The 15,444-nt window shown below is 43.8% G+C and overlaps 2 protein-coding genes across 4 annotated transcripts; one reads left to right on the forward strand and one right to left on the reverse strand.

The window, feature by feature from the left end:
- Positions 1-1,473: 1,473 nt before the first annotated feature.
- On the reverse strand, positions 1,474-5,758 carry LOC133949666 (cytochrome b5 domain-containing protein 1-like). 3 transcript variants are annotated; one of them, XM_062383609.1, is made up of 7 exons: positions 3,259-3,830; positions 3,018-3,083; positions 2,817-2,930; positions 2,579-2,668; positions 2,298-2,452; positions 1,911-2,020; positions 1,474-1,767 (listed from the first exon to the last, which is right to left on the reverse strand). In XM_062383609.1, exons 2-7 carry the CDS (start codon positions 3,070-3,072, stop codon positions 1,611-1,613), a joined length of 681 nt encoding a protein of 226 aa, XP_062239593.1. In that variant the 5' UTR covers positions 3,073-3,083; positions 3,259-3,830; the 3' UTR covers positions 1,474-1,610. The 3 variants fall into 3 exon arrangements, with proteins under 3 accessions (XP_062239593.1, XP_062239595.1, XP_062239594.1); XM_062383610.1 differs by lacking the exons at positions 1,474-1,767; positions 1,911-2,020 and adding exons at positions 4,578-4,796; positions 5,267-5,343; positions 5,609-5,758 and having other exon boundaries at positions 2,397-2,452; positions 2,579-2,930; positions 3,259-4,377; XM_062383611.1 differs by lacking the exons at positions 1,474-1,767; positions 1,911-2,020; positions 2,579-2,668; positions 2,817-2,930 and adding exons at positions 4,578-4,796; positions 5,267-5,343; positions 5,609-5,758 and having other exon boundaries at positions 2,324-2,452; positions 3,259-4,377.
- A 1,398-nt stretch (positions 5,759-7,156) lies between these two features.
- plod3 (procollagen-lysine, 2-oxoglutarate 5-dioxygenase 3) lies at positions 7,157-15,239 on the forward strand. The gene is made up of 19 exons (XM_062383538.1): positions 7,157-7,360; positions 9,681-9,772; positions 9,944-10,080; positions 10,212-10,375; positions 10,476-10,588; positions 10,943-11,006; positions 11,115-11,212; positions 11,632-11,733; positions 11,808-11,939; positions 12,043-12,164; positions 12,250-12,354; positions 12,547-12,672; positions 12,766-12,907; positions 12,983-13,096; positions 13,182-13,253; positions 13,416-13,520; positions 13,608-13,754; positions 13,860-13,985; positions 14,084-15,239. Exons 1-19 carry the CDS (start codon positions 7,285-7,287, stop codon positions 14,237-14,239), a joined length of 2,193 nt encoding a protein of 730 aa, XP_062239522.1. The 5' UTR covers positions 7,157-7,284; the 3' UTR covers positions 14,240-15,239.
- Positions 15,240-15,444: the final 205 nt, after the last annotated feature.

Raw genomic sequence — 15,444 nt, forward strand, 5'->3', positions numbered from 1 at the left:
TCAATCCCATGAGCAGTGGAAGTAACTGATATCTGTTTCTACCTGTTTCCTGCTGCTTTCAATCTTTGTGCTAAGATTGAGATGAGCAGGGGAGATGATTGCCTCTACTTCGAAATATGTCTGGTTTTTGCAGTAGCACATTTGACTCTGCATGTTTTCATTATTTTTTGTTTGAGTGCATCAGGTTCAGTGTGCAGTGCATTAGGGACCCTCCCACAGGGGAAGGCGGAGCTTAAGACTCTTCCACAGCACAGGAGTCAGGTATTTTCAATCTGCAGTCACAGTAAACTGATCGATGGTTGTTTCTATAAATCCCATCAGAGCGGCTCATTGGGTGGACTGTGGAGAACACAGAGCTAGAAAACTGTGAACCTTTGACCGAGCGCAGACTTGAGGAGGAAGAATCGGCCAGAGAGCGACTCCACCCTCCAGCTGAGCATCCTCTTCCTGTTGAATATTTGAACTTGATTAGTTGGGTTTAATTTTCCCTTTTTAAGTTGAGTAACTTGAGGCAAATAAATAGGAGTTCTTAACTAACCATTCTGATTCCTTGTGCCAGCAGTCTGCACCAGTTAGAGCACAGTTTGGAAATAGATAAAAGGCCTGTAACTCCCCCTGTGGTGTTGTGGTGATTTTAGATCTGGTTGCTCTATTGACCTTTTTTAATTTTTTTATTGAAATTACACTACATCCCCAATTTTAACACGTTTGCTCAACTTCATGTCGTATTACGCCTTTTACTGCTTTTATCTGACAGTTCAGAAAAATGATCACATTGTGGACTAGGGAGTTTATTGCACATTTTTTTGCATAAAAAATAAACCGCCTGAAACCCAGCACTGTGGAAAAGATATTATTTTTCAATAAAAATGTATAAAATGTCCCTATTTTATGTAACATGTTGTCCCAAGTCACACAAGCACACTCACATCACAACCCTCTGCCCAATTTGTTTCCACTTTCCCCTTTGACCTCGCCATTGTATCTTAAAGACGGACACCATCTTAATGAGTTCATAATTTATGTATTGGCATCACAAACATCATTCATTCATTTAATCAATTCAAATTCACACACCAAAGCAATGGTGTCATTATAATCACTCTGCCTGTTTTACATGTCTTGTCCACTTGATGGTGCAGTAGATCAAATGAAGCCCCATGATGCTTCAGCCCATGAGTGAACCAATTGGATGGAAAGCGTCAATGCTTCATGAAGCTTCATCTCGCCAACACTAGCTTTATGCTCTTTTTGACTCTAAATAGACCATCATTTACTAAATGAACATCCTGCTGTGATGAAGAAGACTTGAAATTCGAGATTGACAGAGAAAAACACATTGTGTTTCTAACATCGAGCAGCAGCAGGAACATGTGGGGAACAAGCAGGCGAGGGGCGGAGGAACCTCCTCATCTCTCCAAGTTGGCAGCTTTGTGTACCCCACTGCATTTTGTACAAAAGGGAGAAAAACACTTCTTTTCCAAACGGTTTATTATAACATCAGACATATTTGTTTATGGTTTATATTTGGTTCTGACAGCCGCTCGTCACTGATAATTCTAGGTTTTCTATCTGTGAACACACATGTGGGCGGAGCCGGGGAGGTTTGCTCAGGGGTCACCGCTGCGCTTTTGGCAGATGAACCGCATCTGCCAGGAGCAGTGCCGGTCGTTGAGGCGGCCGTCCCTGTGCAGGTGAGCACAGTCTTCGCCTCCAGGCCTGCGGCCATGACCTATCCAGTTGTCAGGCTGACCCGGTCCCCACCGTCTGGAAACCACATTACACATAAACAATCTGTAATACATATCTTACTTTATATATGTTTGCCTGAATGTTGTGAATGTTTTGCTTTAATGTTAATGCAGCAGTTGTTGTTGTTGTTGTCAGAGAAACTCAAACTGAGGGTGTACCTCCGGTCCATGGAGTACGGAGTGTGGTCCACCCACTCCCATGTTCCAGTTCTCCAATGACTCAGACCCACCCAGAAAAATTCAGGAACACTGTGACGGGTCACGAAGTCCTGGACAGAGACCAAGTTTCTATAATAACAATTTAAAGTCTGTCTTTACGCAGATGACATCGTAGTCTATATGAGTATCCAGTCAAGAACAGGTCGTCTTCAGGATACTGTCTCACCTACATGACTTCAAAACCAGCCTGTGGTCAGCATCAGTTCAATCAATCAATCATCAATAATATTTTAAAAGTACAGCCCGTGTTCTCAAATCAGTTGGTTTCAAATGGATTAAACAGGTGTGGCATCCATCTGCCCTTAACAGACTCATGGATGGACTTACCCAGTCCCTGTCCGAGGAAAGTATGACCAGGTGAGATTCATGTGTCTCACACCAGGCTCTGGAATCATTCCAGGACAAACGGGAACGATTGAAGAAATAACAACTCGAGCCAGAGAGTTTCCAATCAGGAGGACAACAACCGTCCAACCCTGAGCCTGCGAGACAGACAGGTCCACAGTCAGATCCACAGACATGTCCACAGACAGGTCCACAGACAGGTACATTGGTGTGAGTATGTGTCATGTGCAGGCACATGTTGATAATATGATTAATGGACCTACTGTTGTTGATGATTTGTTCGAGGGAACATTTGTTCGAAGTAAGACTGCTCAAAGAGTCAATGACCGACAGTTGCTTCAACTCCTCCGACACTGACGCACACACACACACAAACATACACACACAAACAAACCCCCACACACACACACACACACACTTCATAAAGCATCTTACTTGTATTTCCTGCTAAATGTACATGATCATTTAATTCATGCACTTAATTAATGTGTGAGTGCTCACAGCTAACTCCCAGGTTTATGATCAGAATCAGGAAGACTGTCACTGCCAGAGCAGGAACCATCAAACGTGTAAACCTGTAGACACCTGAGACAGGGACAGGGACAGACTGAGGTACTGACAGACAGACAGGTAGAGAGACAGTTCATCACTTCATCAGTCAGGTTGTTGGTTTGTGTTTAAGGTTTTTCTAGTGAAACATACCGTCAATCCATTGGACGCTCTCGTCTTGTTCCTTCATGCGCAGTTGACGTGTCATCGTCTCTGTCTCTTTAAGATAAGGACAACGACATTTACTCAAATATAAACCTGATTCTATTTCTACATTTTGTTTTCCAGCTCAGAATCAAATATTGTAGTTTTTACTGAACCAGTTCAGATTTTATTTTTAAGATAAATTTAAAGGAATCAGATGTAAAAATTAGTCATATTTACGTTTCCTCACCTGTTGAAGTTGGATGAAGAAGAATCTGGTTGTTTTCTGAGGACTTGTCTTCTTCTCTATTTTAATATGAAACCGTCCAGTCCTCACTTCACTAAAAGTTCACAGCTTTCCTTGTTCTGCATCTTTAGTTTGCTATGAGTTTGCTGTTTTATATGACGCTAAAACTGACTTCCTCAATTTAACCATTTGAGGACTCTTTAGGTTTATATCAACCTCTCAGAACTATAGTCTATATTATATTAGAAAAAAATATATATCACCAACATATGTTTGGCTGGAGTAATCAGAGTCAAATACCCCAATGGTTCCCACTGCCTGACTGGCAGAGTAGTGTTGTACCACTGTGGTATTTATCAACACTTCCTGTTTATGGTGATACTGAAACTTCATCAATTTTAACCATCGTGAGAATCTTTGTGTTGTCTGAGAACACAGAAGTTCACAAACTCAAATTAAACTTTTGATACAAAGTGACCGCTGCTGCTCCAGAGCTCCGCCCACAAGGCGTTGATCTAATGGAAACTGGATGAGCCCAACACGGTCACAACACAAGTCAACATTGATATTAACAAAACCCACACAAATATCCACTGATATAATACATATGTTTTGTGTGTATTTATTTATTCATATATGAATGTGTGTTTGTTTTTATATAGATCGACACGCACATACATATGTGTGTGTATAGATATACATTTACATATATGTATTTCGGAAACACAACTGTAGAATAACATGATATGATAATCAATCAGTATCCAAAATACAGAAGCTCCCTTAATTTTTATTTATTTACTTTTCTCACAGCTGCAGTTCATTTTCCTGTCAGGTGACACTGGTGTTGTGATGTCACACCTGTCTACTGGGCTCTCATGATGTCAGAGGTCATCCCTCTGTGAGGTCATCACTGAAGTGGAGGAGGAGGGCGGTGATGAAGAGGTCGCTGTCCAGTCGCAGCTCCTCCAGCTTGTGATCTTCATCAGGGACGTTGTTTTCACTGAGCGTCCTGCTCATGTCCAGACTTACTCCTTCATGTTTCCAGCTGTAGCTACGGGCGTGAGAGTTGTAGCGGAGGTAACGCTGGAGGATCTCGTCCAGAGTCTCCTCTGAACACACCTGAGGAGCAACGCAGGGAAATCAGGTCGGAACAAACTGTATAAACTTCAGTGCTCTAATACTTTACTTCAGTCAAACCCATGAGCAGTGAGAGTAACTGATATCTGTTTCTACCTGTTTCCTGCTGCTTTCAATCTTTGTGCTGAGCTAGGCTAAACTCAGACCCATTACCCAGAATGCATCTCATGTGATCAGTTCACCTGCAGCTGCTGCTCCTGGGACGTCTGCACGTTGATGACTCTTATCCACCTGGCTTTAGATGTCAGCACTCCCACCTCGTAGCGCCGGTCCTTCCACCAGGGCTCTGCAAAGTCGTTGGCCCAATTGGAGCGGGGACCGGTAGGGGAGACGTGCACGAAGCGCCCCCTGGGGGTGTAGTACCTCACACAGTTGGTCAGTGGATCCACATGTTTCAGGATCTGAGGACACACTCATGCAGGTAAATCCAGAAGAGAAGATTACCAAGTACTTTTACTCAAGTGATAGTATTCGAGTATTTCTATGTTCTGATACTTTTTACTTTTGTTATGAGACGAGCAGGGGAGATGATTGCCTCTACTTCGAAATATGTCTGGGGTTTGCAGTACCACATTTGACTCTGCATGTTTCATTCTTTTTTGTTTGAGTGTATTCAGGCTCAGTGTGCAGTGCATTCGGGACCCTCCCACAGAGGAAGGCGGAGCTTAAGACTCCTCCTCAGCACAGGAGTCAGGTATTTTCAATCTGCAGTCAAAGCAAACTAATCAATGGCTGTCTCTTCTTTTAATTATGTTACCTCCTGACCCCTAAGGCTTATCTGGGGACCCGTCAGAGGGGCCCGACCCCCGTGTTGGAAACTACAGGGGACTGTTTAGCTGTGACTTTGCTGCTGATGTGTTTTATCACCCACGTCTTTGGTTTCAGGGTCGAACCAGCAGCTGATGTCACTTCCTGCAAACTCCATGATGGGTAACAGCAGAAGGTCGCCTGAACAGAAACAAACACATGTTTATAAGTCACATTTTAAAACACATATATTATTAGTTAAAATATAAATAAGACAATAATAAAAAGTATAAAACTGAACATTCAAACCAAAGAGCTGAAATGTGTTATAAACAGTCATTGGTCATCTTTAACAGTCTCTGGTGATTGTTATATACAGTTACTGATTGTCTGGAACACGCAGAGTAGAGCAGTAGCAGAGGATAGAGAAGAAAAGAACCGGTGTAGCTCCCGGCTGTTACCCCACCTTTGTTCTGGTTCATCAGGGGGGTCAGGTTGCAGACTTTACCCAGGAACGACACCCACAGGTCATCCGCTGTGTTGTGAGCCGAGACTTCAGCAGCAGTGAAGAACTTCTGTCTGCTCATGTTTACAAGAACCCTTCTGCTCCGGTGTTGTCACGCTACTATGGCGACCTTATTCTGGCAACAAGGAGGTGGAGCGGGGGTGGGCCTAACTACATCAAATAAAAACATAAATTAAAGAAACATTCATTTGTTAAATAACCTAGGTCATTAATTAAGGGCCGAGCACTGACAGCGCGAAGGTGTCAAAGTTTAATGATTCAAAAAAGAGGGATTTGTTATATGTCCTCTGTGCTTTGTCCAATCAGCCAATGTTTCTAATCCCCTATTCCTCAAAGCTCCATCATTAGCAAAGAGTCTGCCCAATATCCCTCATAATGAGAGAACACATCATTAATCATAATGGAAAACGATATTAGACTATTGACACTGCCCTGGGCGTTACTATTTTCCACACACCTTGTTGATTAAGCTGTCCCAATTCTCACTTGAATGAGCGTATCAAATATAAAGTCTCTCATCCAATTATATGTCCATATTCTGTGTCTTCTTCGTTCCCTGTTTTCCTTAACACATCAAAGACCGTCAAGGTGTCTGTGATGTTACAGCCGTCTAATTCTATATGAACACAAGTAAAGCGAGTCAAGTATTAATAGATCAAGGGATTGATGGATTAAAGTCGATGCAACTTCTGAAAAAAATATTCTGAACTTGTCTTTCAACTTTTTCAAAATAAAAGCCTTATGAATAAGTCTTGACAGGCGGTGTATTGGTACTGTACGAGATCATTGATCCGTTTAACTCCTGGAGAACAAGAATGACATGAAACAAAGACAAATAATTCAATAAAAGTGTAACAACACACTGTTGAGGTTTTATTTGGGTCTGTTACATTTTGCTGTGTTATCCTGCTTTTCATAATAATTGTATTTTTTTTAATTAATTTTATCTATATGTTTTTGTTTTATTCAATGCATGGATTGTTCTATATAAGCTGTTGTCGGACAATAATAACAAATGGATAGAAATGTGAATCAATCTTTTAAAGGTCACTCTTTCTCTCTAAGTTGACTATTAATTTCAGTTTTGACTATTATGTTTTTCATTAATGGGGTTTCTTAAATAAACTCGAGTTTATTAAGTGGTAAACTGCAGGTTAATCACTTAATAAAGTGGAGTTGATGAAGTGAGCTTCTCTCTCTCTCTCTCTACATATATATATATCTCGATCTCTCTCTCTCTCACACACGTGGCAAACCTACACTTTCTCGGTTTTCACGAACTTTCTGCCACGAAAAAAACCCTATGTCCTCTCGTTTCCATTTGTCCTCCGCTGATTGGCTCGTCCGAGGCCGCCTCGAGGCGCTGACTGCTCAGCATACCCGTCACTCAAGTAAGTACCTCTTCTCATTGGCTGTCCCTCGGAAATGGGGCGGACTCAGGGTTTTTTCCTCGTATTGACATCTCGGGAAGATTCACGTCATCGCGACATTTGCAGCTCGTGAGAGTCTCGCAGCTGATGGAGTGAGGACGAAGGAGGAGAAGAAGGAGAAGAAGGAGAAAGTGAAGCTTGAGTTTTACTCTCTAAACTCAGTCGTTCGCGTTTCAAACCGGCGCCATGTTTCCCCTCGCTCTGCTGCCGCTCTTCTTCCTCCAGAGCTTCGTGTCCGCCGATCAGCGGAGCCCCTCTGCAGGTAAGGCCGCTCCTGAGGGTCCCCTGCCCGGCCAGGAGGACCACCATGTCCCGCTGGAGCTGCCTTGCTCTGGTTCTCCGAGCTAACTGTTGCTAACTGCGCTGTTATTCACCATAACGTCTCTTTGACGCTTTGACCCTGAACATCAATATAAAACCGTGACTTTATTAATAATGTTAACTCGTTGAAAATCACTGAACCTCAAACTTCTCAACTTTTAACGTCCCCCGGAGGCTCGTTAATTCACCACCGAGCCGACCAGTCGATTAATCCTCAGGAAGTTCATCTAATCTAAATTTAAAAATTCTAATTTTATTGACAGTTTATTTTCCCTTTTATGCTTTCACGTGTTTTCTTGTCGGCCTCACTCTGACTATCTGCTGCTGTAACTAATGAATTCACTTGCTATAAAGTTGATCCTATAAATCAATTAACAATAAATCAAGATAGTAAATGTAGGTAATTTTTCAAGTATTAGATTTAAATCAGAATCTCCTCTGATCGATCAGTTGTACAATAATCAGAGGCCCATGTCAGATTTGTACTTTGGTTCTTCCCACTGTTCAATGCTTAGTTTTATAAATGTCTGTGAGGGAACTTTCCACATCCCTTGATTCACTCTGACATTTAAAGTTATTCTTCATCATTTCATTTCTCATCAGGTTTAATGATTCAGACCAGAAATCAAAGTTATTGACACTGTGCCTGTGAAAGACTCGTATCAGCTGATGCATCACTGGAGCTCCTGTTCAGACACTGACCTGATTCCGATGATCAGATTTCTGTCCTGATATCAAATACAGCTTCTCTTGTCAGTGCTGCTATCGTCAGTCACACAGAGTGAGCCAGGCCCAGCCCTTCAGTTACCTCACGTTAAAAAGATGGATTACATTTATTCACATGTAAAGAGCAGAGAGCAGCAGGTTCTCACGCTTAAGAATGAAACGACTGAGGATGTTTTCTCCTCTGAACCCAGCTTCATGTTCCAGTGTTTCATTGATCGGGTTAGCTTTGGTTTCCCGTTGTAACTTAGGGACTAGAGAATTAAGTCTGACATCTGTACGTCCTGTCGTCATCACCTACCTGTACTCAACTCTGATTGGTTGATGGACGGTGTGTGTCTGCGTGTTGTCAGGTGTGGGATAGTCGTCGTTGAATGGAGAAATTTAACGAAGAGCTTCATGTGAACATCATTATGGTTTTCCTCCCAGCATCAGCACCTTCAAGAGCAGTACTCCACAATACTACAGTACTGCAAAGTACTACAGTACTCCAGACTAGTTCAAATACACCAGATGAACGTCCTCGTGGTTCAAACGTTATATCGTTTGAGGTGAAGACTGCAGCTGTGTCGTCTTCTTCTTGTGTTTTCAATCTGAACAGATTCATGGTTCAGTTTGATCCAGACCGGATTTTCAGTTGTGACACTAATTAATCTGTTTTCTGAAATAATTTGCAACAACTAACATTCTTAAATTATCCAGTAAAATACAAATAATTTAATAATTTCCAGCTACTAAAGTCAATTCTTTACTTTGCTGTAATGTCGTGTGTGTGTGTGTGTTTAGACAGTCGTGTGAATGTTGTTTAACACTTGAGTATTAGATTAGTGAACAGCTGTTATAAATCCATTGACAAAACTTCCATTTCTCTGACATTAGTACTGAAGTCACATGTTACAGGTAATCAGATTACAATCAGTCTGAGTTGTGACTACACTTTGACACAGAAATGAAGAAGTTGTATAATGAAAAAAATCCTTAAACTCTTGTTAGCGTTAAATCCTCCGTGCCTTGAACGCACCGTTGAAACATCTGCAGCAGCTGGGAATAATCCCTCCGGTCCTCTGGGCCCCGGAAGAGATGAGAGTTGAGTTTGTCGTTACCATCGCTGAAACCACAGAGTCTGTGACTGAGGACAAGGAGGCGTCTGTCCCCCCCCCCCCCCCCCCGCCCCCCCACTGCTCCTGCTCCTCACCTCTTAAACTTTCCCTGAGATTTTTCTGACGAGTTTCACTTCGCCCCAAATTCCTGGGAAGCCTGAAGGCAGCGAGGAGTTTTCTGAGCAGCGTGTCCCTGACGAGCGTCCCGGTTTGACCTGTGTGACCTGGGGGAGCAGAATCCTGACCCATGATTCGCTGAGTCGGGTCGGGACTTGTCTGCTCCGACAGCTCGGCCTCTTGTCCCGTCAGTCAAAAGTCAAAGTATAGATTAATCATACAATAATAAACCTGCTGTCTCACGTGTTGAATCCAACATGGGATTGATTTCATGTTGATTTAATACATATCACTAATGATGTCATTGTATTGTCCTTATAGATAATCTGCTGGTGATCACCGCGGCCACAGAGGAGACAGACGGCTTCAAACGCTTCATGAGTACGATCAGGGAGTTCAACTACACCGTGAAGGTAACACACACACACACACACACACACACACACACACACACACACACACACACACACACACACACACACACACACACACAGGTCAGAAACAAGGACTGTATGTAAAAAGAAACCTGTAACGTCTGGAATCTTAACGTGTGTGTGTGCGTTTGTGTGTTTGTGTGTGTGCAGGTTCTGGGTCTGGGGGAGGAGTGGAAGGGAGGTGACGTTGCCCGGACAGTGGGTGGAGGTCAGAAGGTCAGATGGTTGAAGAAGGAGCTGCTCAAACACTCTGAGAAGACCAACATGGTCATCATGTTCGTGGACAGGTAAACACTGTGTGTGTTTGTGTGTTTGTGTGTGTGTGTGTTATACAACTCTGTCTTTGTTTCTCTTCCTGTCCCGTCCCACCACACCTCCCTCTGTGTTTCACTCTTCTCTTCTTTCTTCTTCTCTGTAGTTATGACGTCATCTTTGCGGCGGGCCCGGAGGAGGTTCTCTCCAAATTCAAGCGTCTGGGTCATCGAGTGGTTTTCTCAGCCGAGGGATTCTGCTGGCCCGACCAGAGACTAGCCCAAAAGTACCCTGTGGTGCATTCTGGGAAACGCTACCTCAACTCAGGAGGTCTGATATTAAACCTCGCACACACTCGCACATGGACACAATGTTTGAACCCCAAAGTGAAATGAAAGTGATGACGATAAAACTCTTCCTCTCTGTTAAGGTTTCATCGGCTTCGCTCCAGATCTCAGTGCGATCGTTCAGCAGTGGAAGAACAAGGACAGTGACGACGACCAGCTCTTCTACACCAAGATCTACCTGGACAAGACGCAGCGGGTGAACTGACACCACCACGACAACAATCATACACCACCTTCACCATGAATAGATCTTAAACTGCTCTCTGGTCATCTGACTTTCACTTTGAACACGCTAACGTCATGTGTCGCTCGACAACCTGGAGAAAGAAGGCTGACAAGTTTATTTACTCTGTACTAACCTTTAGTGTGGACAGCTAGCATAGCACGTTAGCATGAAGCTTAGCCAGCACCAAGAGTCAAAAACTTTAAAGCAACGCAAACGCGAGAGAGCTCAGTGTTCGTCTCATGTTTCAGACGTAACTTCCTGTGATGTCATAAATGAATTAAAATCCTTCACGCTAAGGTTCTAACATCATGTTTGTCTCCTCAGACCAAGTTCAACATGACGCTGGATCATCGATCCAGAATCTTCCAGAATCTGAACGGAGCCGTCGGTGAGACACACACACACACACACACATACACACACAGACACACACATGTTTTTACCTGTCCCCCTCTTTGTGGGGACCCTGTGTTAACCCTTCGTCTCTGTCCGTCAGATGAAGTCGTCTTGAAGTTTGAGAAGTCAAAGGTCCGAGCGAGGAACGTGGCCTACGACACACTCCCTGTTGTCATCCATGGGAACGGACCCACCAAGGTAAGAGACCAGTCACCCATCAGAACCAGTGATGTGAGCTCAGCTGGTGTCTGAGGTGAAACAGTCACAGCTCAGAATGAGTAGGGAGCCTCTGATTGATCAACACTGCAGCTTAGTGACAACATCCACCGGACAGAGATGCTGTGTCCCGACATTCAAATTGGACTCAACGTAATTTACACAAAGTTCTGAGTCTAGATGTCGTCTGTTATCCTCTCGGGTCGTGTTCGTGCATAGATCACATTTCACCCGGCCCTCCATGGGCATTGTGGTGAGAAGTTAATGAATGTATTTAAATTTTTTGGGTGAACTATCCCTTCAAAACAATGGGCTGCCTGTTACTGACTGTACAACATTTACCTCATATGTTTGAGGTGTTGAGCCAATCACATGTCAGACGTGTCTCTGTCTCTCTGCAGCTGCAGTTGAATTACCTCGGTAACTATGTCCCGACGGCGTGGACCTATGAGAGTGGATGTGGCGGCTGTGACGACGACCTGCTTTTCTATAACGACGTTCCTGTGAGTGAGCTCCCCTGACACCACAAGCCCTAGATTCTCTTTCACACTGACTCACCAGGACGGGTTATTTTCAGGATGACGAGATGCCTCTGGTTCACGTGGCCGTGTTTATCGAACACGCCACTCCCTTCATGGAGGAGTTCCTGGACCGGCTGACCACGCTCAACTATCCCAAGGCGAAGATCCACCTCTTCATCCACAACAACGTACGACACAGACACAGACACACAGGAGAAAACTCTGGGACGTGTTGTGGTCACTTCTGTTCTGACGTGTGTGTGTGTGTGTGTGTGTTCCCCTGTAATTCAGGTCGTTTACCACGAGCGTCACATTCAGAGATTCTGGGAGCGTCACAGGTCGCTGTTCCCCAACGCCCGGCTGGTTGGTCCAGAGGAGAACCTGCAGGAGGACAAGGCCAGAACCATGGCTGTGTGAGTGGAACCCACTCAACATGTTACTAATAGAAATGAATAATCTTCAGTTTATATTCATGTGTTTGTGTGTTTGTGTGTGCAGGGAGGCGTGTAAGAAGGATCCAGCGTGTGATTATTACTTCAGCATCGACTCTGACGTGGCGTTGACGAACCCCGACACACTGAGGATCCTGATCGAGGAGAACAAGTACGTGTGATCATGAAGTCATAACCTGCTTCCTGTCCCTGGTGTGAAAGAGTCTTTATCAAACTCCTTATTAGGTTATCTGTCTGTTAGTAGGATCACACAAATACTACAGGACAAGAGGGTGTGATAGTTTTTGGAATAAACTTATATTTATTGAATCTGTTTCCTGGTTTTGTCATGTGTCTCTCTAAGATCTGTCATCGCTCCCATGTTGTCAAAGCACGGGAAGCTGTGGAGTAACTTCTGGGGCGCTCTGAGTCCTGAAGGATACTACTCAAGATCTGAAGACTACATCGAGATCGTCCAAGCAAAGAGGATGTGAGTTAACACACACACACACACACACACACGCACACACACACAGATTTTATTTTGTTCTAATTTAACAGTTGTCTCATCCCGTGTGTCCAGCGGTGTGTGGAACGTGCCGTACATCACTCAGGCCTACCTGATCAAAGGCAGCGTGTTGAGGTCTAAACTGTCCCAGATGTCCATGTACGTGGGCGAGGGCATGGACCCTGACATGGTGTTCTGCAAGAGCATCAGAGACCAGGTAACGCCCATCAGTGACTGTGTATAAAGACGATCAGTGGCTGTGTATAGAGACGATTAACGACTGTGTCCACAGGGCATCTTCATGTTCGTGTCAAACCGCGACGAGTTTGGTCGTCTGGTGGCATCGGCCAACTTCAACACGTCCAGGCTGCACCCGGACATGTGGCAGATCTTCGACAACCCTGTGGTCAGAAGAGCACACGTGATCATATGAACATGTGAAAAACTAAAAGGAAAACCAGGGCTGAGTGTGTTTCTGTGTTTGTTTACAGGACTGGAAGGAGAAGTACATCAACGAGAACTACTCCAAGATCTTCGAAGATGAGAAGAGCTTCGTGGAGCAGGTAACAAAACATTGTCATAACCGGGATGAACAATGACTCCCACACACATGATTTGTCTCTGAAGCTCTGTTTCAATATTAGGTGAATGATGCAAAAAATGTAGTTGGTGATGTAAAAGTTCAGAACATGTAACTAAACAATGTGTGTGTGTGTGTGTGTCAGCCCTGTCCAGATGTTTACTGGTTTCCAGCTTTCTCAGAGAAGATGTGTGACCACCTGGTGGAGACCATGGAGGATAACAACCAGTGGTCTGGAGGAAAACACAACGTAATATGTTCACCTGTCTGACCGGCCCTCTCTGAACAAACCTGAGAACTGGAGCTTTGAAACTTTTTGTCTCCTCGTTGTGTTCAGGACGAGCGTCTGGCCGGCGGCTACGAAAACGTCCCGACGGTGGATATCCACATGACCCAGATCGGCTTCGAGAAGGAGTGGCTCAAGTTCCTCAAGGAGTACATCGCGCCTGTCACTGAAAAACTCTATCCCGGGTATTTCCCCAAGGTACTGTCAAGATACTCCAGAGTAAAGGTATATGTTTTCTGCAGCATCAGTCATGAATGGTGTTACAAATCAATGGTATTTTTGTGTGTGTGTCTGTGTGTGTAGTCCCAGGCCATTATGAACTTTGTGGTCCGGTACCGCCCTGACGAGCAGCCGTCTCTGCGACCGCATCACGACTCGTCCACCTTCACCATCAATGTTGCTCTGAACAGCAAAAACATCGACTACGAGGTACCGGCAAAAAAAATCAAGTTGAAGGTTTAGGAAGAATCTCCTCCTTCGTAAAGACTCATTGTGTGTGTGTGTGTGTGTGTGTGTTTGTGTCACAGGGTGGAGGCTGCAGGTTCCTGCGTTACGACTGTAAGGTGGAGTCTCCCAGGAAGGGTTGGACCTTCATGCACCCCGGGCGTCTGACCCACTACCACGAGGGGCTGCCCACCACGAGAGGGACCAGATACATCATGGTGTCCTTCGTTGACCCCTGAAAGTTCCGTGTGTGTTAGCGTGTGTGTGTGTGTGTGCGTGCCTCATCGTCACGAGTTAAGACAGACTTGACGGAGGAATAGACGTGCTGAAGCGTTTTTGTTTGGTTTCTGATTGAATGATCAACCTTCACCTGCCAATCACTCGCGTACTGCAATCACATGATTCATTTCAGTGCGTCCTTATACCAGGTGTTACGAGTCTGACCTTTCAGAGTAAGAGTCACTTTATTTTATTGTCGTTCGTAGCTTTAAATTAAGAGACAGAGATGAACATTTTAAAAATAGGTGTCTGTTGGAAAACGCCACCGCGCTGCCTTATTTTAACTACACATCCTAAATCTATGCAAAAACAACACACTCCTGTGTCCATCAACCTCTGCTGTTACATTGATCAATATCCTGTAGGGGGCGCTCTCCTTCTCTAATCTTGGTCCACAGTGCCCTCTACAGGATCAACTTTGATCAGCTCATTTTAAAAATCATAATCATCAACCAATGAACATGTTCTGTGGATATTACCAGTTATGTCGATAACGAATGTTTGAAACTTGAGAAAAATAAACGACAAAGAAAACGGATCGAAAAAAGACGAACGCAAATAAAAATGACGATAAAGAAAATAAAGTATTTTTATGTTAAACGTGTAAACTGGGGTAAAACTCTGCTTCAAGATATTTAAACTGTAACTGGGAAAACGTTAAAGGCCTTTTTTATATTTCATGTTTTATTCTTCATCGTTTTGAAAGTTGTTCCATGTCTTCATATTTTCAGTTTGATGCTGTAGCTGAGGTGCAACTGTGGCTCCGTCGGCTCCTCTCAGTTTATAAGTTTATTTAAATCGTGTGACGTGTTTAAGGGACGAGGTTTCCGCCTGACGCCTCCTGTAGTTTTCTCAGCGTGCCTGTCGATACAAGGAATCAGCTTTGTACAAACTGCATTAAATTATTTGTTAATGACGTTTGTTAATGTTTTGAGATTTTAATAAATAATTTTAGTGTTACAGAGGGCTGCTTTTGTTTTGTCTGTTTCAGATGTGAAGTTGATTTGTTATTTCTCTTCTGTCTCAATTAAAATTCCTTTTTTATCCTTATTTATGTCTGTGCTGCAAAATAAAAGCTTCACTGCAGGAAATGACTTTAAAGTGGAAGTTACAGTTGAGTAAAGTAAAAGTCTCTGACTGTTAAAATCCAGGTTTTACCAAATAA

Source organism: Platichthys flesus, chromosome 24 (assembly GCF_949316205.1).
Source record: "Platichthys flesus chromosome 24, fPlaFle2.1, whole genome shotgun sequence".
NCBI classification, from domain to species: domain Eukaryota; kingdom Metazoa; phylum Chordata; class Actinopteri; order Pleuronectiformes; family Pleuronectidae; genus Platichthys; species Platichthys flesus.